The sequence below is a fragment of the Lepisma saccharinum genome, chromosome 1 (assembly GCF_977018435.1).
Source record: "Lepisma saccharinum chromosome 1, izLepSacc3.1, whole genome shotgun sequence".
Lineage (NCBI taxonomy): Eukaryota > Metazoa > Arthropoda > Insecta > Zygentoma > Lepismatidae > Lepisma > Lepisma saccharinum.
In genome coordinates, this window is record NC_139229.1 from 562,059 (window position 1) to 588,756 (window position 26,698).

At 40.0% G+C, this 26,698-nt stretch overlaps 1 protein-coding gene across 2 annotated transcripts in view; it reads left to right on the forward strand.

Moving 5' to 3' along the window:
• The first annotated feature begins 19,720 nt into the window (after window positions 1-19,720).
• LOC145992041 (uncharacterized) overlaps window positions 19,721-26,698 on the forward strand; it is a 97,518-nt gene continuing 90,540 nt past the window's right edge. For both annotated transcript variants that reach the window (XM_083128166.1, XM_083128175.1), the window contains exons 1-2: window positions 19,721-20,098; window positions 22,708-22,788. In XM_083128166.1, the coding sequence (XP_082984292.1) occupies window positions 19,909-20,098; window positions 22,708-22,788 (271 nt within the window). In that variant the 5' untranslated portion in view covers window positions 19,721-19,908. The remainder of the gene's footprint in view (window positions 20,099-22,707; window positions 22,789-26,698) is intronic.

Genomic DNA, 26,698 nt, shown 5'->3' on the forward strand with positions numbered 1-26,698 from the left:
TTTTAGACCTAATGTTTTATTGAGAACTTCTGTCCTTTTGAAACCTCCTGTCCATTTGAGACCTCCTGTCCTTTTGAGACCTCCTGTTTTACGACACATTCTGTCAATTTGTGGCCTTCTGTTCCTTTGAGACCTCCTCTCCTTTTTTGACATTCTGTCCTTTTCAGACCTCCTATCTTTTTGAGACCTCATATCACTTTGAGACCTCGTTTTTTTAGACATCCTTTTCTTTTGAGACCTTCTTTTCTTTTGAATCCTACTATTTCTTTTGAGACCTCTTGTTCTTTTGATACCTAATGTCGTTTTGAGACCTTATGTCTTTTTGAGACCTTGTGGTCATTTGAGACCTATTGTCCTTGAAACCTTGTATCCTTTTGAGACCAATTGGTCTTTGAAATCTTCTACCCTTTTGAAACGACGTGTACTTTTGAGACCAATGGTCTTTTGAGACCTTCTCACTTTATGAGCTCGTTTTCTATTGAGACGTGTTGTTTTGAAACTTCGTGTTCATTTGAGACCTCTGGTACTTTTGAGGCCGTCTCTCTTTTTAGGACCTCTTGTCCTCTTGAGACCTCCAGTCCTTTTGAGACCTCTTGTTTTCTGAAACATTCTGTAAATTTGAGACCTCCTGTCCTTTTGAGACCTTTTGTCTTTTGAGACCTCCTTTTCTTTTGAGGCCTCTTTTCTTTTGAGGCCTCTTTTCCTTTGAGGCCTCTTTTCTTTTGAGACCTTCTGTCCTTTTTGAGATTTCTGTACTTTTTGAGACCTTCTGTTCTTTTGAGGCCTCCTGTCCTTTTAATACCTCCTTCTCTTAGAGCCCTCGTCTTATTTTGAGACCTTCTGTCCTTTTGAAACCTCCTGCCCATTTGAGACCTCCTGTGCTTTTGAGACCTTTTGTCTGTTGAGACCTCCTGTTCTTTTGAGGCCTCTTTTCTTTATACACCTTCTGCCTTTTTGAGACCTACTGTCCTTTTGAGACTTCGTGTCCCTTTGAGACATTCTCTATTGAGACCTGTCTCTTTGATATCACGTGTCCTTGTGTGATTTTCTGTCCCTTCGAAACCTTATGTCGTTTTAGAACTTTCTGTCCTTTTTGAGACCTCCTGTTGGTTTGAGACCTTCTGTTCTTTTGAGGCCTCCTGTCCTTTTGTTGCCTCCTCTCCTACTGAGACCTCCTGTCCTTTTTGACACCTTCTGTCATTTCGAGGCCTCCTGTCCTTTTGAGACCTCTCATTCTTTTGAGACCTCCTGTTGTTTTGAGACCTACTGTCCTTTTGAGATTTCGTGTCCCTTTGAGACATTCTCTATTGAGACCTGTCTCTTTGATATCACGTGTCCTTGTGAGATTTTCTGTCCCTTCGAAACCTTATGTCGTTTTGGAACCTTCTGTTCTTTTTGAGACCTCCTGTTGCTTTGAGACCTTCTGTTCTTTTGAGGCCTCCTGTCCTTTTGTTGCCTCCTCTCCTACTGAGACCTCCTGTCCTTTTTGACACCTTATGTCCTCTTGAGATCTTCTGTCCTTTTGAGACATTCTGTCCTTTGGAGATCTTCTGTCCTTTGGATATCTTCTGTGCTTTTGAGACCGACTGTCCTTTTGAGACCGCTTGTTCTTTCGAGACCTCTTGCTCTTTTGAGACCTCTGTCCTTTTGAGACCTTTCGTCCTTTTGATACCTTCTGTCCTTTATAGCCTTCGTGCCTTTTTGAGGCATTCTGTTCTTTTGAGATATCGTATCTCTTTCAGTCCTAGTTTATTTTTAAGACCTTCTGTACCTTTGGGACCTCGTGCCCTTTTGATACGTCCTGTCCTTACGAGCCCTCGTGTATTTTTGAGACCTTCTGTCCTTTTGAGACTTCGTGTTATTTTCAGACCTCCTGACCTTTGAGACCTCCTGTCGGTTTGCGACCTCCAGTCAATTTCTTTTGAGCCCTTTTGTCATCTTGAGACCTTCTGTCCTTTGGATATCTTGTCCTTTTGATGCCTCCTGTCCTTTTGAGCCCTCGTGTTCTTTGGAGACATTCTTTTCTTTTGAAACCTCGTGTCTTTTTTAGACATCGTGTCTTCTGGAGACCTTCTGTCCTTTTTGGTCTTCGTGTGCTTTTCAGACCTCCTGTTCTTTTGAGACCTCCTGTCCTTCTTGAAATATTCTGTTGTTTTAGACCTCCTGTCCTTTTCAGAACTCATGTTATATTGAGAACATCTGTCCTTTTGATACGTCCTGTTCTTTTGAGACCTCCTGTCCTTTTGATGCCCTCTGTCCTTTTGAGACCTGTCTTTTGAGACCTTCTATTCTTTTGAAACCTTCTGCCCTTTTGAGACCTCCTGTCTTTTGTGGCCTGTCCTTTTTGCACCTTATGTCCTTTTGAGACCTCCTCTCCTTTTCAGACATTCTGTTCTTTTGAGACCTTATGTCCTTTTGTGACGTTCTGTTCTTTTGAGACCTACCTTTTGAAACAGTTTGTTGTTTTGAGACCTTCTTTCCTTTTCATACCTCCTGTCCATTGGAGACATTCTGTTCTTTTGAGACCTCCTTTCCTTTTGCGACCTCCTCTCCTTTTCAGACGTCCTTTTGAGCCCTCCTGTCCTTTTGAGACCTTCAGTGTTTTTCAGACCCTCTGTTCTTTTGAGACCTCCTGTGCTTTGAGACCTTCTGTTCTTTTGAGAACTCCTGCTCTTTCGCAACATCCTATCCTTTTGCGAATTTTTATCCTTTTCAGACGACCTGTCATTATGAGCCTTTCTCTCCTTATGATACCTTCTGTCTTTTTTAAGCTTTATGTCCTATTGAGACATTCTGTCTTTTATACTGGCCCTGTCGTTTTGAGACATCGTGTCCATATGAAACCTCCTGTCTCTTATTAGATCTCCTATCGTTATGAGACCCCCTGTCCTTTTGAGACCTCCTGTCCTTTCGAGACTTCCTGTCCTTTGGAGACCTGTCCTTTTGAGACCTTTTGTCCTTTTGAGACCTCATGTCCTTTTGAGACGTTCTGTACTTTTGAGACCTCCTGTCCTTTTGAGACCTTCTGTTCATTTTTAGATATGCTGTCCTTTTGAGACTTCTTGTCCTTTTCAGACCTGTCCTTTTCAGACCTTCTGTCCTTTGAGAACTTCTGTTGTTTGTGGCCTCTTGTCCGTTTGAAATCTACTGTCCTTTTGCTACCTCCTGTCCTTTTGACCCCTCGTGTCCTCTTGAGACATTCTGTCTTTTTGAGTCCTTCTTTCGTTTTGTGACCTCGGTTACTTCGAGACTTTATGTCCTTTTCAGACCTCCTGTCCTTTTGATACCTCCTGTAATTTTGAGCCCTCGTGTCCTTTTCTGACATTCTGTTCTATTGAGACATCCCGTCCTTTTGAGACCTTCTGTCCTTTTTGGGCCCTCTGTTCTTTTGAGACCTCTTGTCCTTTTGACAACTGCTGTGCTTTTGATGAGGCCTGTCCTCTTGAGACCTCCTATCCTTATGACACCTCCTGTGTGTTTGAGACCTTCTGTCCCTTTGATACCTCCTGTCATTTTGAGACCTCCTGTGTATTTGAGAACTCCTGTCCTTTTGAGATGTCCTCTCCTTTTTCAAATCTTCTGTACTTTAGACTGGTCCTGTCGTTTTGAGACATCCTGTCCTTATCATAGCTCACGTTCTTTTGAGACCTCCTGCCGTTATGAAACCTCGTCTCCCTTTGAGATCTGATATCATTTCGAGACCTGTGTTTCCGAGACCTTCTATCCTTTTGAGACCACCTGTCCCTTTGAGACCTCCTGTCTTTTTGAGACCTCCTGTCCTTTTGAGACCTTCTGTCCTTTTGAGATCACCCCTACCTAGATGTAGCTAACATACTTAGACATTGTAGAAATTTTATGTACTTACTCTTTTCCGTTGACTCAGATGAAAAGAAAACTTAGCTTTCAAGAAATGTGGCTGTCTTTTTGAGACCTTTCCTTTTGAGACCTTTTGTCCTTTTGTGACCTGTCCTCTTGATTCCTCCTGCCCTTGATGAGACCTTCTGATCTTTTGAGACCTTTTGTCTTTTGAGACCTCCTGTTCTTTTGAGACGACCTGTACTCTTGAGACCTTCTGTTCTTTTGACACCTCCCGTACTTTTGAGACCTTCTGTCATCTTGAGGCCTCCTTTCATTTGAGATGTTCTGTCCCTCTTGACTTCCAGCCATTTGAGACCTTTTGTTCTTTTAAGACTTGTCCTTTTGAGGCCTTCTATTTTTAGACCTTCTGTGCTTTTGAGGCTTTTTGTCATTTTGAGGCCTCCCTTCTTTTAGAGTATTTTCCTGCTTGAGACATTGTGTTCTTATAGACCTCCTGTTCTTTTGAGACCTAATTTTTTATTGAGAACTTCTGTCCTTTTGAAACCTCCTGTCCATTTGAGACCTCCTGTCCTTTTGAGACCTCCTGTTTTCCGACACATTCTGTCCTTTTGTGGCCTTCTGTTCTTTTGAGACCTCCTCTCCTTTTTGGACCTTCTGTCCTTTTCAGACCTCCTATCTTTTTGAGACCTCCTATCCTTTTGAGACATCGTTTTTTTAGACATCCTTTTCTTTTGATAGCTTATTTTCTTTTGAATCTTCCTATTTCTTTTGAGACCTCCTGTTCTTTTGATACCTAATGTCGTTTTGAGACCTTATGTCTTTTTGAGACCTTGTGTTCCATTTAGACCTATTGTCCTTGAAACCTTGTATCCTTTTGAGACCAATTGGTCTTTGAAATCTTCTATCCTTTTGAAACCACGTGTTCTTTTGAGACCTTCTATTCTTTTGAAACCTTCTGCCCTTTTGAGACCTCCTGTCCTTTTGAGGCCTGTCCTTTTTGCACCTTCTGTCCTTTTGAGACCTCCTCTCCTTTTCAGACCTTCTGTTCTTTTGAGACCTGATGTCCTTTTGTGACGTTCTGTTCTTTTGAGACCTACCCTTTTGAAACCGCTTGTTGTTTTGAGACCTTCTTTCCTTTTGATACCTCCTGTCCACTTGAGACATTCTGTTCTTTTGAGACCTCCTTTCCTTTTGCGACCTCCTCTCCTTTTCAGACGTCCTTTTGAGCCCTCCTGTCCTTTTGAGACCTTCAGTGTTTTTCAGACCCTCTGTTCTTTTGAGACCTCCTGTGCTTTGAGACCTTCTGTTCTTTTGAGAACTCCTGCTCTTTCGCAACATCCTATCCTTTTGCGAATTTTTATCCTTTTCAGACGACCTGTCCTTATGAGCCTTTCTGTCCTTATGATACCTTCTGTCTTTTTTTAAGCTTTATGTCCTATTGAGACATTCTGTCTTTTATACTGGCCCTGTCGTTTTGAGACATCGTGTCCATATGAAACCTCCTGTCTCTTATTAGATCTCCTATCGTTATGAGACCTCCTGTCCTTTTGAGACCTCCTGTCCTTTCGAGACTTCCTGTCCTTTGGAGACCTGTCCTTTTGAGACCTTTTGCCCTTTTGAGACCTCATGTCCTTTTGAGACGTTCTGTCCTTTTGAGACCTCCTGTCCTTTTGAGACCTTCTGTTCATTTTTAGACATGCTGTCCTTTTGAGACTTCCTGTCCTTTTCAGACCTGTCCTTTTGAGACCTTCTGTCCTTTGAGAACTTCCGTTCTTGTGGCCTCTTGTCCGTTTGAAATCTACTGTCCCTTTGCTACCTCCTGTCCTTTTGAACCCTCGTGTCCTCTTGAGACATTCTGTCTTTTTGAGCCCTTCTTTCGTTTTGTGACCTCGGTTACTTCGAGACTTTATGTCCTTTTCAGACCTCCTGTCCTTTTGATACCTCCTGTAATTTTGAGCCCTCGTGTCCTTTTCTGACATTCTGTTCTATTGAGACATCCCGTCCTTTTGAGACCTTCTGTCCTTTTTGGGCCCTCTGCTCTTTTGAGACCTCTTGTCCTTTTGACAACTCCTGTGCTTTTGATGAGGCCTGTCCTCTTGAGACCTCCTATCCTTATGACACCTCCTGTGTGTTTGAGACCTTCTGTCCCTTTGATACCTCCTGTCATTTTGAGACCTCCTGTGTATTTGAGAACTCCTGTCCTTTTGAGATGTCCTCTCCTTTTTCAAATCTTCTGTACTTTAGACTGGTCCTGTCGTTTTGAGACGTCCTTATCATAGCTCACGTTCTTTTGAGACCTCCTGCCGTTATGAAACCTCGTCTCCCTTTGAGATCTGATATCATTTCGAGACCTGTCTTTCCGAGACCTTCTATCCTTTCGAGACCTCCTGTCCCTTTGAGACCTCCTGTCTTTTTGAGACCTCCTGTCCTTTTGAGACCTTCTGTCCTTTTGAGATCACCCCTACCTAGATGTAGCTAACATACTTAGACATTGTAGAAATTTTATGTACTTACTCTTTTCCATTGACTCAGATGAAAAGAAAACTTAGCTTTCAAGAAATGTGGCTGTCTTTTTGAGACCTTTCCTTTTGAGACCTTTTGTCCTTTTGTGACCTGTCCTCTTGGTTCCTTCTGCCCTTGATGAGACCTTCTGATCTTTTGAGACCTTTTGTCTTTTGAGACCTCCTGTTCTTTTGAGACGACCTGTACTCTTGAGACCTTCTGTTCTTTTGACACCTCCCGTACTTTTGAGACCTTCTGTCATCTTGAGGCCTCCTTTCATTTGAGATGTTCTGTCCCTCTTGACTTCCTGTCATTTGAGACCTTTTGTTCTTTTAAGACTTGTCCTTTTGAGGCCTTCTATTTTTAGACCTTCTGTGCTTTTGAGGCTTTTTGTCATTTTGAGGCCTCCCTTCTTTTAGAGACTTTTCCTGCTTGAGACATTGTGTTCTTATAGACCTCCTGTTCTTTTGAGACCTAATTTTTTATTGAGAACTTCTGTCCTTTTGAAACCTCCTGTCCATTTGAGACCTCCTGTCCTTTTGAGACCTCCTGTTTTCCGACACATTCTGTCCTTTTGTGGCCTTCTGTTCTTTTGAGACCTCCTCTCCTTTTTTGACCTTCTGTCCTTTTCAGACCTCCTATCTTTTTGAGACCTCCTATCCTTTTGAGACATCGTTTTTTTAGACATCCTTTTCTTTTGATAGCTTATTTTCTTTTGAATCTTCCTATTTCTTTTGAGACCTCCTGTTCTTTTGATACCTAATGTCGTTTTGAGACCTTATGTCTTTTTGAGACCTTGTGTTCATTTTAGACCTATTGTCCTTGAAACCTTGTATCCTTTTGAGACCAATTGGTCTTTGAAATCTTCTATCCTTTTGAAACCACGTGTTCTTTTGAGACCTTCTATTCTTTTGAAACCTTCTGCCCTTTTGAGACCTCCTGTCCTTTTGAGGCCTGTCCTTTTTGCACCTTCTGTCCTTTTGAGACCTCCTCTCCTTTTCAGACCTTCTGTTCTTTTGAGACCTGATGTCCTTTTGTGACGTTCTGTTCTTTTGAGACCTACCCTTTTGAAACCGCTTGTTGTTTTGAGACCTTCTTTCCTTTTCATACCTCCTGTCCATTGGAGACATTCTGTTCTTTTGAGACCTCCTTTCCTTTTGCGACCTCCTCTCCTTTTCAGACGTCCTTTTGAGCCCTCCTGTCCTTTGGAGACCTTCAGTGTTTTTCAGATCCTCTGTTCTTTTAAGACCTCCTGTGCTTTGAGACCTTCTGTTCTTTTGAGAACTCCTGCTCTTTCCCAACCTCCTATCCTTTTGCGAATTTTTATCCTTTTCAGACGACCTGTCCTTATGAGCCTTTCTGTCCTTATGATACCTTCTGTCCATTTTTAAGCCTTATGTCCTATTGAGACATTCTGTCCTTTAGACTGGCCCTGTCGTTTTGAGACATCCTGTTATTAGATCTCCTATCGTTATGAGACCTCCTGTCCTTTTGAGACCTCCTGTCCTTTCGACACTTCCTGTCCTTTTGAGACCTCATGTCCTTTTGAGACGTTCTGTCCTTTTGAGACCTTCTGTTCATTTTTAGACATGCTGTCTTTTTGAGACTTCCTGTCCTTTTCAGACCTGTCCTTTTGAGACCTTCTGTCCTTTGAGAACTTCTGTTTTTGTGGCCTCTTGTCCGTTTGAAATCTACTGTCCCTTTGCTACCTCCTGTCATTTTGACCCCTCGTGTCCTCTTGAGACATTCTGTCTTTTTGAGCCCTTCTTTCGTTTTGTGACCTCGGTTACTTCGAGACTTTATGTCCTTTTCAGACCTCCTGTCCTTTTGATACCTCCTGTAATTTTGAGCCCTCGTGTCCTTTTCTGACATTCTGTTCTATTGAGACATCCCGTCCTTTTGAGACCTTCTGTCCTTTTTGGGCCCTCTGTTCTTTTGAGACCTCTTGTCCTTTTGACAACTCCTGTGCTTTTGATGAGGCCTGTCCTCTTGAGACCTCCTATCCTTATGACACCTCCTGTGTGTTTGAGACCTTCTGTCCCTTTGATACCTCCTGTCATTTTGTGACCTCCTGTGTATTTGAGAACTCCTGTCCTTTTGAGATGTCCTCTCCTTTTTCAAATCTTCTGTACTTTAGACTGGTCCTGTCGTTTTGAGACATCCTGTCCTTATCATAGCTCACGTTCTTTTGAGACCTCCTGCCGTTATGAAACCTCGTCTCCCTTTGAGATCTGATATCATTTCGAGACCTGTCTTTCCGAGACCTTCTATCCTTTCGAGACCTCCTGTCCCTTTGAGACCTCCTGTCTTTTTGAGACCTCCTGTCCTTTTGAGACCTTCTGTCCTTTTGAGATCACTCCTACTTAGATGTAGCTAACATACATAGACATTGTAGAAATTTTATGTACTTACTCTTTTCCGTTGACACAGATGAAAAGAAAACTTAGCTTTCAAGAAATGTGGCTGTCTTTTTGAGACCTTTTGTCCTTTTGTGACCTGTCCTCTTGATTCCTCCTGCCCTTGATGAGACCTTCTGATCTTTTGAGACCTTTTGTCTTTTGAGACCTCCTGTTCTTTTGAGACGACCTGTACTCTTGAGACCTTCTGTTCTTTTGACACCTCCCGTACTTTTGAGACCTTCTGTCATCTTGAGGCCTCCTTTCATTTGAGATGTTCTGTCCCTCTTGACTTCCTGTCATTTGAGACCTTTTGTTCTTTTAAGACTTGTCCTTTTGAGGCCTTCTATTTTTAGACCTTCTGTGCTTTTGAGGCTTTTTGTCATTTTGAGGCCTTTCTTCTTTTAGAGACTTTTCCTGCTTGAGACATTGTGTTCTTATAGACCTCCTGTTCTTTTGAGACCTAATTTTTTATTGAGAACTTCTGTCCTTTTGAAACCTCCTGTCCATTTGAGACCTCCTGTCCTTTTGAGACCTCCTGTTTTCCGACACATTCTGTCCTTTTGTGGCCTTCTGTTCTTTTGAGACCTCCTCTCCTTTTTTGACCTTCTGTCCTTTTCAGACCTCCTATCTTTTTGAGACCTCCTATCCTTTTGAGACATCGTTTTTTTAGACATCCTTTTCTTTTGATAGCTTCTTTTCTTTTGAATCCTCCTATTTCTTTTGAGACCTCCTGTTCTTTTGATACCTAATGTCGTTTTGAGACCTTATGTCTTTTTGAGACCTTGTGTTCATTTTAGACCTATTGTCCTTGAAACCTTGTATCCTTTTGAGACCAATTGGTCTTTGAAATCTTCTATCCTTTTGAAACCACGTGTCCTTTTGAGACCTTCTTTCCTTTTGAGACCTCCTGTCCTTTTGAGACCTTTGGTCATTTGAGACCTTCTCACTTTATGACCTCGTTTTCTATTGAGACGTGTTGTTTTGAAACTTCGTGTTCTTTTGAGACCTCCGGTACTTTTGAGGCCGTCTCTCTTTTTAGGACCTCTTGTCCTTTTGAGACCTCCTGTCCTTTTGAGACCTCCTGTTTTCTGAAACATTCTGTTTTTTTTGTGGCCTTCTGTCCTTTTGATACCTCCTGTCCTTTTAATACCTCTTGTCCTTTTGAGCCCTCGTGTTCTTTTGAGACCTTCTGTCCTTTTGAAACCTCCTGTCCATTTGAGACCTCTTGTCCTTTTGAGACCTCCTTTTCTTTTGAGGCCTCTTTTCTTTTGAGACCTTCTGTCCTTTTTGAGACTTTCTGTACTTTTTGAGACCTTCTGTTCTTTTCAGGCCTCCTGTCCTTTTAATATCTCCTTCCTTTAGAGCCCTCGTCTTACTTTGAGACCTTCTGTCCTTTTGAAACCTCCTGCCCATTTGAGACCTCCTGTCCTTTTGAGACCTTTTCTCTTTTGAGACCTCCTGTTCTTTTGAGGCCTCTTTTCTTTTGACACCTTCTGTCCTTGAGACCTACTGTCCTTTTGAGATTTCGTGTCCCTTTGAGACATTCTCTATTGAGACCTGTCTCTTTATATCACGTGTCCTTGTGTGATTTTCTGTCCCTGCGAAACCTTATGTCGTTTTGGGACCTTCTGTCCTTTTTGAGACGTCCTGTTGGTTTGAGACCTTCTGTTCTTTTGAGGCCTCCTGTCCTTTTTTTGCCTCCTCTCCTACTGAGACCTCCTGTCCTTTTTGACACCTTCTGTCATTTCGAGACCTCCTGTACTTTAGAGATCTTCTGTCCTTTTGAGACCTCCTATCCTTTTGAGACCTCCTGTTGTTTTGAGACCTACTGTCCTTTTGAGATTTCGTGTCCCTTTGAGACATTCTCTATTGATACCTGTCTCTTTGATATCACGTGTCCTTATGAGATTTTCTGTCCCTTCAAAAACCTTATGTCGTTTTGGGACCTTATGTTCTTTTTGAGACCTCCTGTTGCTTTGAGACCTTCTGTTCTTTTAAGGCCTACTGTCCTTTTGTTGCCTCCTCTCCTACTGAAACCTCTTGTCCTTTTTGACACCTTATGTCCTTTTGAGATCTTCTGTCCTTTTGAGACCTGTCCTTTTGTGACCTTCTGTCCTTTGGAGATCTTCTGTCCTTTGGATATCTTCTGTCCTTTTGAGACCGCTTGTTGTTTCGAGACCTCTTGCTCTTTTGAGACCTCTGTCCTTTTTAGACCTTTCGTCCTTTTGATACCTTCTGTCCTTTATAGCCGTCGTGTCTTTTTGAGGCATTCTGTTCTTTTGAAATATCGTATCTTTTTCAGTCCTAGTTTATTTTTAAGACCTTCTGTACCTTTGAGACGTCGTGCCCTTTTGATACGTCCTGTCCTTACAAGCCCTCGTGTATTTTTGAGACCTTCTGTCCTTTTGAGACTTCGTGTTATTTTCAGACCTCCTGACATTTGAGACCTCCTGTCGGTTTGCGACCTCCAGTCAATTTCTTTTGAGACCTTTTGTCATTTTGAGACCTTCTGTCCTTTGGATATCTTCTGTCCTTTTGAGACCTACTGTCCTTTAGAGACCGCTTGTTCTTTCGAGACGTCTTGCTCTTTTGAGACCTCTGTCCGTTTGAGACTTTTTGTCCTTTTGATGCCTCCTGTCCTTTTGAGCCCTCGTGTTCTTTGGAGACATTCTTTTCTTTTGAAACCTCGTGTCTTTTTTAGACATTGTGTCTTCTGGTGACCTTCTGTCCTTTTTGGACTTCGTGTGCTTTTGAGACCTCCTGTTCTTTTGAGACCTCCTGACCCTTTGAGATCTCCTGACACTTTGAGATCTTCTGTCCTTTGGAGATTTTCTGTCCTTTTGAGACCTCTTGTTGTTTTGAGACCTTCTATACTTTTGAGATCTCCTGCCCTTTTAGAGATTTGTCCGTTTGAAACCTCCTGTTGTTTGAGACCTTCTGTCATTTTGAGACCTCCTGTCCTTATGCTACCTCCTAACCTTATGCTACCGTCTCTCCTTTTTCTACCTCCTGTCCTAATACGAATTCCTATCCTTTAATGTTACCTCCTGTTTTATGCTTCCTCATGTCTTTATTCTACCCCCTGTTCTTATGGTACCTCCTGTCCTTATCCTACTTCCTGTCCTTATCCTACTTCCTGTCCTTATGCTTCATCTTGTCCATGTGCTTTCTCCTGTCCTTATGCTACCTCTTTACCTTATACTTCCTATTGTCCTAATGCTACCTCCTATTCATTTTCTACCTCTTGTCTGTATGCTTTCTATGCTACCTTCTTTCCTTATGCTATCTCTTGTCCTTACGCTACCTCCTGTCCTTTTTCTACGTGCTGTTCCTATTGTTCGTACTCTCCTTATGCTATTTCCTATCCTTATACTACCACTTGTCCTTATATTAACTCCTGCTTTATTTCTACGTCCTGTCCTTATGCTAACTTCTGCTCTTATACTACTTCCTGTTCTTATGCTACTTCCTGTCCTTGTGTTACATCTTGATCTTATGCTACCTCCTGTTCTTGTGCTTCCTACTGTCCTTATTTCCTTATGCTAGCTCTTAACCTTATATTATTACTTGTCCTTATGCTACCTCCTGTCCTTATGCTTCCCCTGTCCTTATGCTACCTCCTAACCTTATGCTACCGTCTCTCCTTTTTCTACCTCCTGTCTTAATACGAATTCCTATCCTTATGCTATTTCCTGTCTTTATGGTACCTCCTATCCTTATGCAACCTCGTGTCCTTAAACTACTTCCTGCCCTTTTTCTACCTTGAATCCTTTGCTAGTTCTTGTCGTTACGCTACCTCCTGTCCCCTGTGGTTTGTCCTTAGATGTGCTGATCGCCTCCTTACAGCCTCAGCCTTTAACTAGGTAAGGAGATTTTTAGTATGCAGGAAAAGCCATAGATTTTCCATTTTACTGAATCGGCACAAGTTTTCAGTTTTGCGAGAGATGCTACAAATCAGCTTGTAACGTTTGGAAATTGTATCAGAAACAGCCTCCATACTCTATTGTCCCATAAAGACATATTTTTGGCATTTTTTTTTTTCAAGACAATGGGACATGAGTATGTGTATTGTACAAAAGTCTTCAGCCCTCTATCCTTGGACACAATTTGTTTATCAGGAAGAAAAAGGTGACGAATTTTCTTTTAACAGGGACACTCTAACAGTGAGGGGACCGGTTCGGGTAACCTAGGATTCAGGAATTTGAATGCCAGAAAGAAAATGTTTCATGGAACCAAGGTGAATGACACAACCGTGAACTCCCGCAAGTTTAGTGAAATTCTTCTCCTTTGCACCAAGCATTTAGCCTAAATTCTACAGGTCTGTTTTTGTCAAGGCTATTGTAATTACGTTTCAAATTTTCTAAGCGACTTATTGAAATCAAACGCATACGCACACTTTGCATATAAAGCTAGAATTTTCATGTAAATGGGTGTGATTGCAAAAATTCCTTCATTATTATATTACCGCACTGTGCAGGCACATAATCCTGTATGAAAATATATTCGGTGAGGCAGTCAAACGGGACGATTTAAAAAAATCACAAAAAATAGAGAAAGCAATTATTAGTTAAGTTTTGAACATGAGTTGAAATTGCTAGTGTAACTGAAAAATGTTATTTTTTTTAATATGGTGTCAGTATGATGGGGTCCTTGATTTTGCCTACATTGTCGGAGTCTCAGAGTAAATCCTCCCATGACGGTATGCTGACATATTCGTAACCTTTTTCCTGTCTGTCCTCGATGACTATGTCCCAGATGAAGAAGCACTCTTCCAGCAAGATGGTGCAACTAGCCATACTGCCAGAGTGTCTATGTATGTGCTTAGACTCGCATTTCATGGTCGTCTCATCAGCACATTCGGCGATATTCCGTGGCCTGCCCTTTCACCCGTCTCCTGATTTTTTTCCTTTTGGGGTTACCTCAAATCCAAAGTATTCAAGGACAACCCTCCAAGAACCAGGTATGATTTGAAGGAGCGAATTCGGCAAGACATCCACAATATTCCGTTGGAGATGCTACGAAGCGTCATGGGCGGATTTATCTGAGACTCCGACAATGTGCGCAATACCTAGGACGCCATCTTACTGACACCATATTAAAAAAAATAACGTTTTACAGGTACACTAGTAATTTCAACTCATGTACAGTATACATTCATGTTCAAAAATTAACTAATATTTACTCTCTCTATTTTTTGTGATTTTTTTAAATCTTTCCGTTTGACTGCCTCACCCTATACATGTTTGCTTTCTCATTTCCACGTAGTCGTGTGGATAGACATGTGGACTGAAATTCAATAACTTAAGCACTAAATTTGCCGATACCTTCCTCTAAGTTTAAATCCATTCAGGTATCTTGCACTTTTTTCTTTTCCTTACTTTGAGCATTGACCCTTTCGAATGCCACCTGGTGCCAGAAAAAGCAACCATCCACTGTTTTTAGGGTGCTTAATGTCTGCCGAAGAGGCAAGTAATTTCACAGCATGTCTAATTACGGAGATGTCTGGCGCGTGTGCCCTCGATGATTCACGCAAAGTGCAAAGCGCATATTAACGTCAATTGCATGCAACTCGAGTGAAGTAATGAGTACAGCAGCCGCAGTAATTGCTTATGCAGAGAGGTAGCCGGTGCAGGATTAGGCCACGAAAAGAATTGCAGAGGTATTTGATCAGAACTGTCTGCATTGCCACAATAAAGCGAGTGAGACTATGGACAGCTAAGTATTATTTTTGAAACCTTAATAAATATTTACATATGTCTGTTGAAAGCCGCGCTACTTCAGTCGTTAGGGTGTCTGACTATACCATGCGAGAGACCCGGGTTCGATCCCTTGCGGGGGAGCTCCGGTGCCCACCCAGCGTCGTATAAAGTGGGTACCTGGAGGAAACTTTGGGTGGTAAAAGCGGCCAGGGCCGTGGTGTTCATCACATCACCCCCACCTTCGGCCGTGATCAAGAAAGTGTGCGCCCCTAACTCTACACCCCCTATACGCCTTCATGGCGTGGTGCAAAGCACAGGGGAGCACTTTACTTCTTTTTACTTTTTTATATCTGAACTCGAGGCGAGGTGTTACACGCATCGCATCGCAGGCCTCGGCAAGGGGGGTCGAATCGGTCCGTCGACCGCTCCTAGAAATTGTCATCGTTTATTTCAAGTTACAAAAAAGCCGAAAGCTTTCTATTTTTATAGTTAGCATAGGAAATAAAGTTCCACCAGTATTCAAACAGAATAACTAAAGCAAATAATGCTTTACATTAACAGAATGGAATATCCTATGATAACTATAAAAATAGTTTTTATTTGAATTAACGGTTCCACAGTTTACAAAATTTCAAAAAGTATAGTTTTTTATGAGAGGTCACAGAACTAAACCTTTATGAGTAAAAATTTTCCATAACTTTTGACGCGTTTTCTTGAACAAGATACGTAAATAGAATAACAATGCATTCAATATATTATTTTAACTCTATGAAATGTAAAAAGAAAAAAAAATGCTGGATCCACTCATCTGGTGGGTATAGTAGAAAAGTTTTTCCAGGGCAATAATAATAATAATAACGTAATAGTAATAAAAATTTGAAATACGATGGATGTTTTTATTAAAAGTTAGCTATTATTGTGTAATAATAACTATTAGTATTATTATTTCTACTATTCAAATTCCTGTTTTCATTTAAGGATCACTGGAGCACATCAGACACAGTCCGAAAACGCTAATTGTGTAATGATTTCCACAAGAAAACGAAGTTAGTGCATCAGGACATCGTACAACTTGAACCCACTCTAACTGGAAAATGGAATTTCCAATCACCGTAGAATGTAGTTGGGTACTCATCTGCTAGATTTCTTTGATTTGATTTCTGCCAGTGACCAGTCAGTTGAAATGGAGTAGAAAGGATCATTTCCAGTTCGTTGTCAGGTAGGGAATTTATATATCACACAATACTGTAGGGTCTATGTTTCAAAATTAGTATGGTGTGCTTAAAATATGAATTTAAAATTAAAATCAAATAGCTTTGAATAAATCTGTGAATAATGAAAGAAAAATGAGGAGAATAAATTTACACTTTTAATAATAATCGCAAGAAGCTGTAGATAGATAGATGCTCACTACTGCCATTTGCATTAGGTATTTTCCTTAAATTTTGTTATTTAACGTCTCTTGTCACTCCCTTCTTTAGTTAATAGCGGACATGTAAAATGAATGATAGGAACTGCTGCCTACCTAGAACTCGAACCCAGAATCATAATATTTAGAACAGGCTTGAGAGAGGAAAAAGGTCACACGATAATTATTTTTTGTCCCCTGAAGACTGGGCAGAAGAATCAGCTCCAGACTACGTTGATGAGTACCGTCTTGTCTGTCTGCGGTCCTTCTTCTCTTCCGATTTGCAAAGGCCGTCGTGATTCCGTGGGTGGTTTGGAGCAGAGCCAGCCCTCAAGGCAACGTCTTGTTCGATGCGAAACTCTCATTTGCCTGTTAACGAATCATTACACACAGAGTTTACATGTTTATGTGGTGTGGCTGTGTGCTTGTCAAGGCGAAAATATAACAAGCCTTCTGTGTTTTCTCGCGCGGAAGATACGCTATCATCACAATAAAGATGCCGACAACGTATCCTTGACTGGAACTTCTTGTGCCGAAAGGTCATAAAGCTATGCATCTGCCTCGTGGGGTCGTAAGATAACTGGTGTTATTGGCCGAGATGGGAGATATTCTAATAGATAGAATAACCCTCTAAGGCTCTGAAGTATGTGTATGCTTTTAAGTTCACTTTATGCACAGAAAGGCTAATCGGGCATGGACACATACTTTAACGTGGGTTCCGAATGCGTCCACCAGATACCGTACTCGTGACCCATTGATTACAAGGCAACTACGTTACCACTAAGGCATTGGAGAGGTTGAAATGCTGTGAAAGGTGTCCTTAAGCAATAGTCTTGAGTAGTACATATACGTAACAGAAACTATTGGGACTAGGTATTTGCATTTCTCTTGTTTTAACATCGCTTTTCCCTCTTTATTATAATCGTGACGATGATGATCATTCATAGAGATTCACCTGAACTCGTCACTCTGTGGCTGGGTCGTCAGTCTAGCACTTAAGAAAAAGTACAGCGGTAAATATCGTACACAGAATCATTTACTAATAACAAAAAGTTGCAGTGGGTAGATAGATTACAGTAGATTAGTTTACAGTAATGAGAGTTATGCCACTTTTAAAGAAGTAGGCACTGTATTGTGTCATATTTCTGAATTATGTATTTAGTATTTTCCCCCAGTAAATTTGAGACAAAGGTATTCATTCACCAATTCCCTTGGATAGAAGTTGTGATCGATTTATTTACATAAATGTATAAGCACTTTGCAAGTATTGAGGCGCGCCCTTTCATGAGAATATATCTACGAAGAATGAAATTACATGCTCACTCACTATGCCAGCCCCCGTGGCGGAGTGGTTAGCACACCGCCCTACGACGCCGGGTGTCCCGGGTTCGAATCTCGGCATGGGCATGGGTGTTTGCGAGTGTCCATTCGTCAATTTCATCATGTCGCCATCTTCGCAAATTAGCCAAAAGTGGCACGAAAATCGAAGTAAAATAAAGCAAATCAACCAATCAATCAATACATGCTCACTCCAAGTATAATTGCAACGTTCTAACTTGTGATTCCTTCTTCGGTTCCTTGTTGCCAATTATTCTTATTCCCATCTCAGTGAAGAAGCTTTTCTTAACTCGTATTTCATATTTTTTTCTACTTGAAGCATATCACCCAGTAGGATCCGAAACGTGCAGGCGTGGCTCGTGGAATTTCCGAGAATAAAATTTTCCCTTCGAATGCTCTGTCGTGTCCTTGCGTTACGTCGCTTGTAATAAACTGAAGATAGGAGGTGAACGTGCTCCAGTCAAGCAGATAAGAATTTACCCTTTGACACAAAATGTTGATTTGGTTAACTGAGGATAATATGAGTATTCACAATGGTGTAAAGTAATATGCACTTTTCATTCATTGCACATTTCGAGAATGTAGTTATATCATTATTATAATTAATGTAATTTTTGCTAACCGCGACGAATTATAAAAGGGATTATAGGCGGGTACCCTTGGCGTCGTAGTGGGCTGTGCTAACCACAACGGAGGTCGGATAGTTTGTTAAAGTAAATTATCTTGAATATATTCTTCTGTTTCTTTATCTGTGTTATTATTTTCCAGTTTCATTTTTCATAGTTCCACTGTATAGCATTTGAAATTCTCTCAATAAATAAGTAAGTAAAAGTTCAATGAGACTAAATCGGTAAATTGTAGAAAATGTGCATTTATTTTCAAGATGGGGTAGAGAGTTCTGTAAAACATTCAACAAATTGTACATGGGGCCTCCCCGATGGCGTAGTGGTAACAGCCTCGTCCTGTAATCAAAGGGCCATACCCGATGGAGGCACATTGGTGTGGCTCGGATCCCACCTTAAACTGTAAGTCCAGTCCCGATTAGCCTATGTGTGCATAAAGTGGACTTAAATCAACAATTTCATTCAAAAACAAATTGCATACTGTCGAAGTGTTATGGGTTTGTGGAATAACTGACACCATATCGAATCTCTACTCATTGAATCGACAATAACATCTGACTACCAGAGATCAATAAAGAAAAACCTCAAAAACAAATAAGTTGTCATCACGTCTTGAACACAGAAACACGTCCTCTTATCACCAAGGAATGAGAGACGGCAGATGCTAGCTTTTACGTAAGAGGCGTTTGATTCTTTCGGTGACAAAAACAAAACAACAACAAAAAAAGACCAACGGAAGTCTCCGTCTACCAAAGTTCTCTCAGTGAAATGACCCGGAGAGATGCTGGCTTATTTCAGCAGCAGAGGCGCTTGCATCTCTGCAACACTGGGCAGCGGCATCTCCCAGTAGAGGGAAAATCCCCGAAGGAGGGAAATTTTCATTGGAGTTGGTTTGAAGCCACATTGGGTAAAAGATCATGCTATTTTAAATGCAAAACCCCCCTTTTTTAACATTTTACTCATTTCCACTGTCTTTTAATCAAGAGGGCAATGAATGTTTGAAACGAAACTCAGTTTAAAACTAATTTCAAGATATAGATATTTATTCCTAGATGTTTGACTTAGTCGTAGAGAATAATGTTACATAAATTTCTAAAAGAATAGATGCATGCGTCTGAAATGTTTAATTTTTTAAACCATCTACTGTAAAGTAACATCGCCAATCCAGACTGAAAAATAATATTATTTTTATTTGCAATATAATATATTCATAATAGAAAGATGCACATTTATTACAGGAAAGAACTACTTAATATCAATACTATTCATTTAAAAAGAATTATAAATACGTATATCTAAAATGCTTAAAACATAGTGCCGAAACTAATGCGTAATTAAATATAGATGTGTACATTTTAAAAGTGGATATTAAACAGTTTTGTTTTAGACAAGCCTTCCTCGGTTTGAATTTTTCTTATGACTGAAAGGGCATTTTAAGGAAAATGCATTTTTTTAAAAAAAAAACACTACAGGTGCTGATCAAAGGAGTTTTATTATAAACTAAAACACTAAAAAAAAGTTAGTTTAGTTTAGTTCTCCGTCTGAAGAAAACCCTGATATAGGGTAGAAACATAACGTGTGAAGTGTTTTTAGTTTACGATAGAATTGCCTTGGTCAGCTCCTGTATGTAGAGTTTTCTTTTTTTGATGTAATTTTTTCTCGAAGTAAACTTGCCACTGAAGGCATTTTGGTGAGACATCGGGAAATTGTGTTCTCGGCGGGAATTTGTGGGAAATTTCCTTCCAGTAAGGGAAATTCTGTCAAACGATCCTACCATCACTGGCTTCCCTCCCCCTCCCCGCCCGTTTTACACCCACATCTCACCCCAAGTGTGTGTATGTGTGTATAAGATCCCCGAAGCCCCGCCCAAGCCTTCTTCCACACTCCATGTATATAAATTTTGGTTGAACTGCGGCGACCTCTTGTGTCAAATAGTGGCGCGCCGTGTCAAGAGCTTGATAAAGCCAGCAGCGGACGGCGGTAGCTAGGCTCCATCAGGCAGTAGCTACTGCAACCGCCGGGGTGCGCTGCCCCGGGTTGCGAGTTCTTTTCTGTGAGTGCGAGGAACCGGGAGGGGGTGCTCTGGTCATCGATGAGCCGATTGGCGTAACGGTGCCGCCATGTTGTTTCTGGACAGGAGACCCGGCGTCGAATCCTCGACGTGGCTTTCTAGGAACTTGTTGTTTGTGTTATTTGTGATAGGAACGCTATGCGCTTGTGCGCGTGCTCAAGATGAGGAAGGCGAGACGAACAACTATGACTATAACTATGAATACTATGACGAGTACGATGAAGACAATGGTGCGGAGGGTAAGTTGAAGGCTTCTCAAATTATAGTTCCCAGTGTGAAAACAGTTGGATCTGTGGTTATTGCTCCAGAAGTGTACTTGTGACGTGTTGCGACCACCTGTAGGCTCCAAAAGGTTTCGTCATTTTCTAGGGTTTCCGTGGGTGACTAGCGTTCTCACCATCGATGTAAACGGTCCCAGGATCGTTGCCCGAAAAAGATATCGAAGTGACTCACCTCACTGGGATGAATTGGAAGCGTTTGGAAGTGTATCATCCAGCAAAAGCCAGCTGTTGACTTGGCTCATAATGTATTTCGCGTCTAAATGTAGTGAGAATCAAATATAAAAATGAAAATAATTCCGTGTTTTCGTCAAAAAATATCGAAAAGAACTACGACCGTAACATATATTTCATCGCTGCAAGACATACAATTGAAAGCTGTTTATTTCATTACCTGCACAAGGTGAACTGGAAGAATTTTCTAATATTATATGAAAGGATGAGACAAACCATAAATTTTACATGTAGAACGAAGATAACAATAACTGTCAAGAGAAAGTGGAGAATACATATCGTTCCAATAAAATTCTCACAATTAGAAATTGTGAATGTGTGTTATTTCGATTATACATGGACGCCTAGCCAGAGAAGATTAACATTTTCATGTCATTTCTGAAGCACTAGAAAGAAATTTCAATGTACAATGCAGCTAACGATTTGCTCCACCAGAAGTCGTTATTTTTTCGAAGTAAATATTTATAATAAATGCTTTTTCATTTGTAATAAATTTGTATAAAGGACCGGTCAAAATTGTAATTTCTTTACACAACAAAAAATACTATCTCGCTCTTGGTCTCACCGCAAACCGGAACCGACCCTGGCTGATAGAAATAGTAAGAATAGTGGAACAATTAAAGGAGAAGATGTACGAATTACGTCACGAATCTTCGATTGTAATTTGTTATACTTATTTAAAATTCCATACGAATTTAACTGATAATAATATCCGCCATAGGATGTATATGTACTTCAGTTAATCGACATATTTGTGGGAGGAAGATAAAGGCCCTCCATCAAGTACCGATTCCAAACATTCGCAATTAGACAATGAAGGCCTCTGTGCAAAACCGGACAAGTCCAAGAATTAAACATTTTACAGGAGTAAAGAAAAGTTCCAAAAAATCAAATGTGCATTAATGGAAACTGGTGTTTGAGTACAACAATGAAGGTAATGTCAAGTAAATTTATGTAGTAATCAACGTTCTTTATTTCTAATGGAAGCACATTTCAATGGTGTGAAATCCACTTCAGACTGTAGGTCAAGTTCGGATTAGCCTTTCTTTCGAAGAGAGTGTACTTAGAAACAAAGTTTCCCCAAAACTTTTTCTCACCTGTCCTGCAGTCAGATCTCAACATATAATAATTTACACAAATAGTGCATAAATTGTGTGGCACAAGATATAAAGTGGATCAATTTCGACATGATTGATTAATTTTACTTCGCTTTTCTGCCACTTTTGGCTAATCGCGAAGATGAAGATGAGTGATGGTATGATGAAATTGATGAATGGACACTCACAAACATCCATGCCCAGGTAAAGTTTCGAATCCGGGATCATTCATGGGTAATCCTACTAGGAAGGGCGAAGTGCACAGCAATTGTAGGTTCAAATTCCGGATATAGGCTATCACATAAATCTTGCAAAGAAAGAGGACATTTAAATACTGAATGCAATTATATGAAACTGTTAAAAGATGAGAGAAGTCAAAATTAATAATAATACTACTAATAATAAATAATTATGAAAATAAGAAATTAGATTAACTCAAGGATGTTTTATTCTTCATATTGATGAAATGAGTATGTGATCTGACTCCCAGAAATCAAAAGACATTGGCGCCCGTTATATCACAGACCCCTCTCCCCCACCCTAAATAATTTGAATGTCAATACGTATGAGAAGAAGAGAGAAGTGAAATACAATACTAGTGTTAAAGTAAATACAATCTGTGTTGGCTTGATCTGGGAAAACGGAAATCAAAATAGTTCACTATTTTATTGTACAAAAATCGAAATATTTTGTTTTGCGAAACACTTTGATTCCATATAACTCATAAATTTGCTTTAGTGTAAATAAAAATATCAAATATTTATTGTTCATATATTTACTGTTATTACTATAATCAAAAGAAATACTTGCTTTTAAATATATTTTCCTTTGTTTTATCACATAATTTCCGAACTTCAACACATTCTTCATTCAACTTACAAACTACTCGTAAGTAGGTATTCGTCTTTTTTATAATGACCTGGGTTTCGGATATGACAAAATATATTCGGGAAAATATGCAGAAAAAAATTTGAACAAGTTTTGCACCAATGAGATACCCTCTTTCACACGCTAAAAATGTACTGGATTTCAAAAACTGTACTGTGCGAATTAAAATTTATACTTCAGCAATGTAAATTTTTAAAATGTTGGCAATTCTAATGTTAATATTAATGTTCTATAAAATTTAATGCCATATGAGAGGGCACTGTATTTTTGTACATTAGAGTTCACTCCTTGACTCTCGTGTCTCACTGATGTGTAATTTGTGTTCTTTCTTGTCTTTTTATGTTGCTGCAGAAGAGGAAGCAGCTCCATCCCCATCGCCGCCCCCAGTGGTTGCGCCGAGAAGGCCGGTAGTAGAGGAACCATCCAGACCTGGTAAGTACTTTACTCATTTTATGTAACTGAATTCTGTCGTAAGCTCGATCTGCACCACATATAAAAGAACTCGTTCTCCTGAAGACGAGAAAAGAGCATATTACGTATCACATAAGAAGCGGTGACAATCCTGGCAACTAATTTTATGTCCGTGTTCACTGGGGTCTGATAAACAGATGATCTGAGACGAAAAATCGAGTAGATTCAGGTCGGGTGACCTCGAAGGCCATGGAATATGACCTTTCCGTCGAGCGTTGGCTTTTCCAAACCTAAGTTATAATTGTTCAGTGTTGCATCGCCAATTTCCTTTTTATTTTCCTGTAGTTTACGGTTATTACAAGCATAAGAAAACAGTTTTTCTTTGTGACGTTTCAGGAGAACACACGCTCCTTTCATCAGACATTTATTTTCATTTTGACTAAAGATACAGTTATAACAATGGTTAGTAATTTTTTAAACAAAAAGAATCCGTTATATAATGGATGTTGTCAATGTTACATTGTTGTAATATAGCAACTTAACTGTGAAAAAAGCAGTCTGTTTTATTTTTATTTCAGATTTTTTTAAAATTATGAATCCCAAATATCATCAGGTAATTCAAATTCATCATTGTTTTCACAAAGTCTCTTGATGTTTTTTGTTACATTAAATTTTAAAGATGATGGCTTACTCCATTTGTGAAAGAGAAAACTCCATACTGGATCCATGTTACCATTTTCATTATTTAATTTATTCCAGTGTTCTTCTGCAATGAACGAAGCTTCCCAGACATTCAACTCTGTGTTTCCCGTTAATATTTTTAAAACCCTTCTCTTTTTAATCAAATGCTTCTCTTTGATGATATGAGTTGACAAACCTGTTCTTGGGTTTAGATTTATAATGTTGAAATCGTGTTCGTGCCATCTTATTGCCATTTTCCTTGCTGTTTGTCCCACATAATCCTTTTAACATGAACAACTTATATTATATATTCCTGTGGTTTCCACATCTGGTAGAGAGTTTCTCATTTTAAATTCATTAAATGTACATTCCAAACTTCTTGGTGATTTAAAACCAATTTTGAAATTAAAACTTCTAAAAAAAATTTGCAATTTTATGTGAGAATCCCTTGTGGAATGGAATGCACACAAATTTCTTTTCAACAGATTTTTTCATCTTTGTCTGTATTTCTCTTTTCCTTTAGTTTTCTTGCGACTTGTTTTTTTGATTTGGTTTATTCTGTTAGTGTGAAAGCCATTTTCTTTTGTTATATTAAAAAGCCTTTCTTCTTCATTTTTGATATCCTCATTATTAGAACATAGTCTTTGTGCTCTCAGGAAAAAAAATTAAAATATGTTATCCATTGTTATACGCGAATGTTCTGAATTGGCATGGATGTATTTTCCCCCTGCTAATTTTTTCCTATGGACTGATGTTTGAATTCTTGAGTCAGTTGTCTTAATTTGCAGATCAAGGAAAGAAATTACATTGTTATTCATGGGTTCGCAAGTGAATTTTATGCGACGATGTGATTCATTTAACAATTTAAATACGTCCATGATGGTGTTCTCATTTTTAGTAATAATTAGCACATCATCTACATATCTGATGTAGAGTTTGATATCCGCACCTATCGCATTAACAATTGAAGATTCTATGTAATGAAGGAAAATGCTGGAGATGATTCCGGATATTGGGTTTCCCATTGATAGACCATTACTTTGCAGATAGATTTTGCCATCAAATATAAAGTAATTGTAATTTGCACATACAGTAAACCATCAAACCATTTCCCATGATTCTACTGGGTTAACCTTCACCTCAATAAGCCATCTGTGTAATGCATCTGTGGCACCTTCTATTGGGACACTAGGATATTTGCATAACCGTAAACTACAGGAAAATAATTCTGTAATGCAAGCAATGCGTACATACAAGAAAAACCATTTCCTTTTTACGCGCTTTTACTGAACCTCCCTGTATATGTGTATGTACACATACTCACTCACTCACTCTCTCTTTCTCTCTCTCTCACACACACACACAAATTTTGGATTTACACTTGTTAGTGAGAGAATGCAAGACGATGTACTGCAGAAGATAATCTCGAAAATAAGGTAGTCAATGTTCTATTAGGGCCATTACCAAATTATTAGCATTTTTTATGAACGTTTAGGTGTGAAATAAATTGTTCATTAGAAATTTGGAATCATTAAATAATTGAATAACCAATCAGTGGCAACTTGGCTAATATTAACCCAGTAAAACAACTGCTAAATGGTGCAGAGTAAAATAAAGGACATCCCACAGCTGTAAACTCAATCAAACCAGTATCGGAAAATTTGAGCGTTAAGCTCAAAACTGAACGTTACATGAGTTCATGAGATAGCACAAAATACCTACCTTTCAATTTGCTATACTCGTATTTGTGGTTACTGCTCTTCTGCCACTTTTGCTTAATCGCGAAGATGAGGATGAGTGCCGATATTGATGAAAGGACACTCACAAAGAACACCTATACCCATGCTTGGATCCGAACCCGAGACCTTTGAACCGTAGCGCGTTGTTGCTAACCACTCCGCCACGGAGGTCGGCACATCCTCCTTTGCAAAACATAAGTTTTACTTATTTAACTTTTGTATTGCAGCAGCTATACATAACTACATAATCCCGCACCACCAAATTAAACTTACACAAATAAAGGCTGTCATTAATTGACAAAAACGCGTCATTACCTGTCAGCTCGTTAAGTGGCAAATTTGAGACTCGGCTAGATCTGTGGCCGGCGTCACGGAGGCAGTTTTCGAAATTTCATCTCCTTTCGAAAAAAAACGCTATGATATTCCAAATTCTGAATAATTGCATATGCTTAAAATTCCTTCTCTAGAGCATTCACATGAATCCTGTATGGTTTTGTTCCGCTGTTGCCTAGATACTTTCAACAGTTTAAGAGTATTACACAGCCACGTAACTATTGAGAATATCTAGGCAACAGCGGAAGCAAACCATACAGAAATTATGTGGATGCTTTAGAGACGGAATTTTAAGCATATACAATTTTTCAGAATTTGGAATATCATAGCGTTTTTTTCGAAAGGAGAGGAAAAGTTGGCGACGTCTCAGAGGGAGGGGCCGTTGTGGTTGGTGTCGAGCAGTGGCGTACACTTCATACACGCAGTGATAGCGCTCGCTACCCCTGTCTAAGGCTTTGTCCGAAGGTGCAATACCGTACTTGAAGCGAGCATCCTCCGAGTATGGTCTTGCAGAGCGGTCTTGAAAGTCTTTCGAATTGCACTTCGACTGCAGCGCCAAATACGATCAGTAGATAAAACGGAGGACACGTTGTTTTCCTCGCGTTTTAAACACTTGCTTTTCACCATAGAAATCACATAGCATTTTCAAATCTTCTTATACATACATTTCCACACATTAGATGAATTCCAATCACCAACTTGCTGGCCTATAACCAGTGGCGAAGCGTCCTAGGAGGCCTTGGAGGCCGGGCCTACCCTAATAAATTTGTCCATTACGGATTATTTTATTACTTATAATTTCATTAAACGACGCTTAATAAAAGAAAACTGAAATTCTAGGTCTTACAATAATTACCGCAACTTTCCAACCCTACCTGGAACTCTATCTGCGCATTCAGCGAGGTCCGCCTGAGAGTGCCTCAGCTGGTTCCATAACAACCTATGTGATTCGTACGGGAAAACATAATTTCAGGGACGCGTTCGCCTGTAATGTAAACTGTGAGGCCGGCCTCTTTTCTCTCTCTCACTCTATCTCCCTGACTTCCGAAGGGTGCCGATCGTGTACGAGCGCGTGACGAAGCAGGCACTGGACGTACAGAGCTTGTTGAAGCAGCGTTTCCATGGAAGATTCAGAGCTTTGTCGGGAGCGAGACACACCCAGCTGCTAACACGTCGCG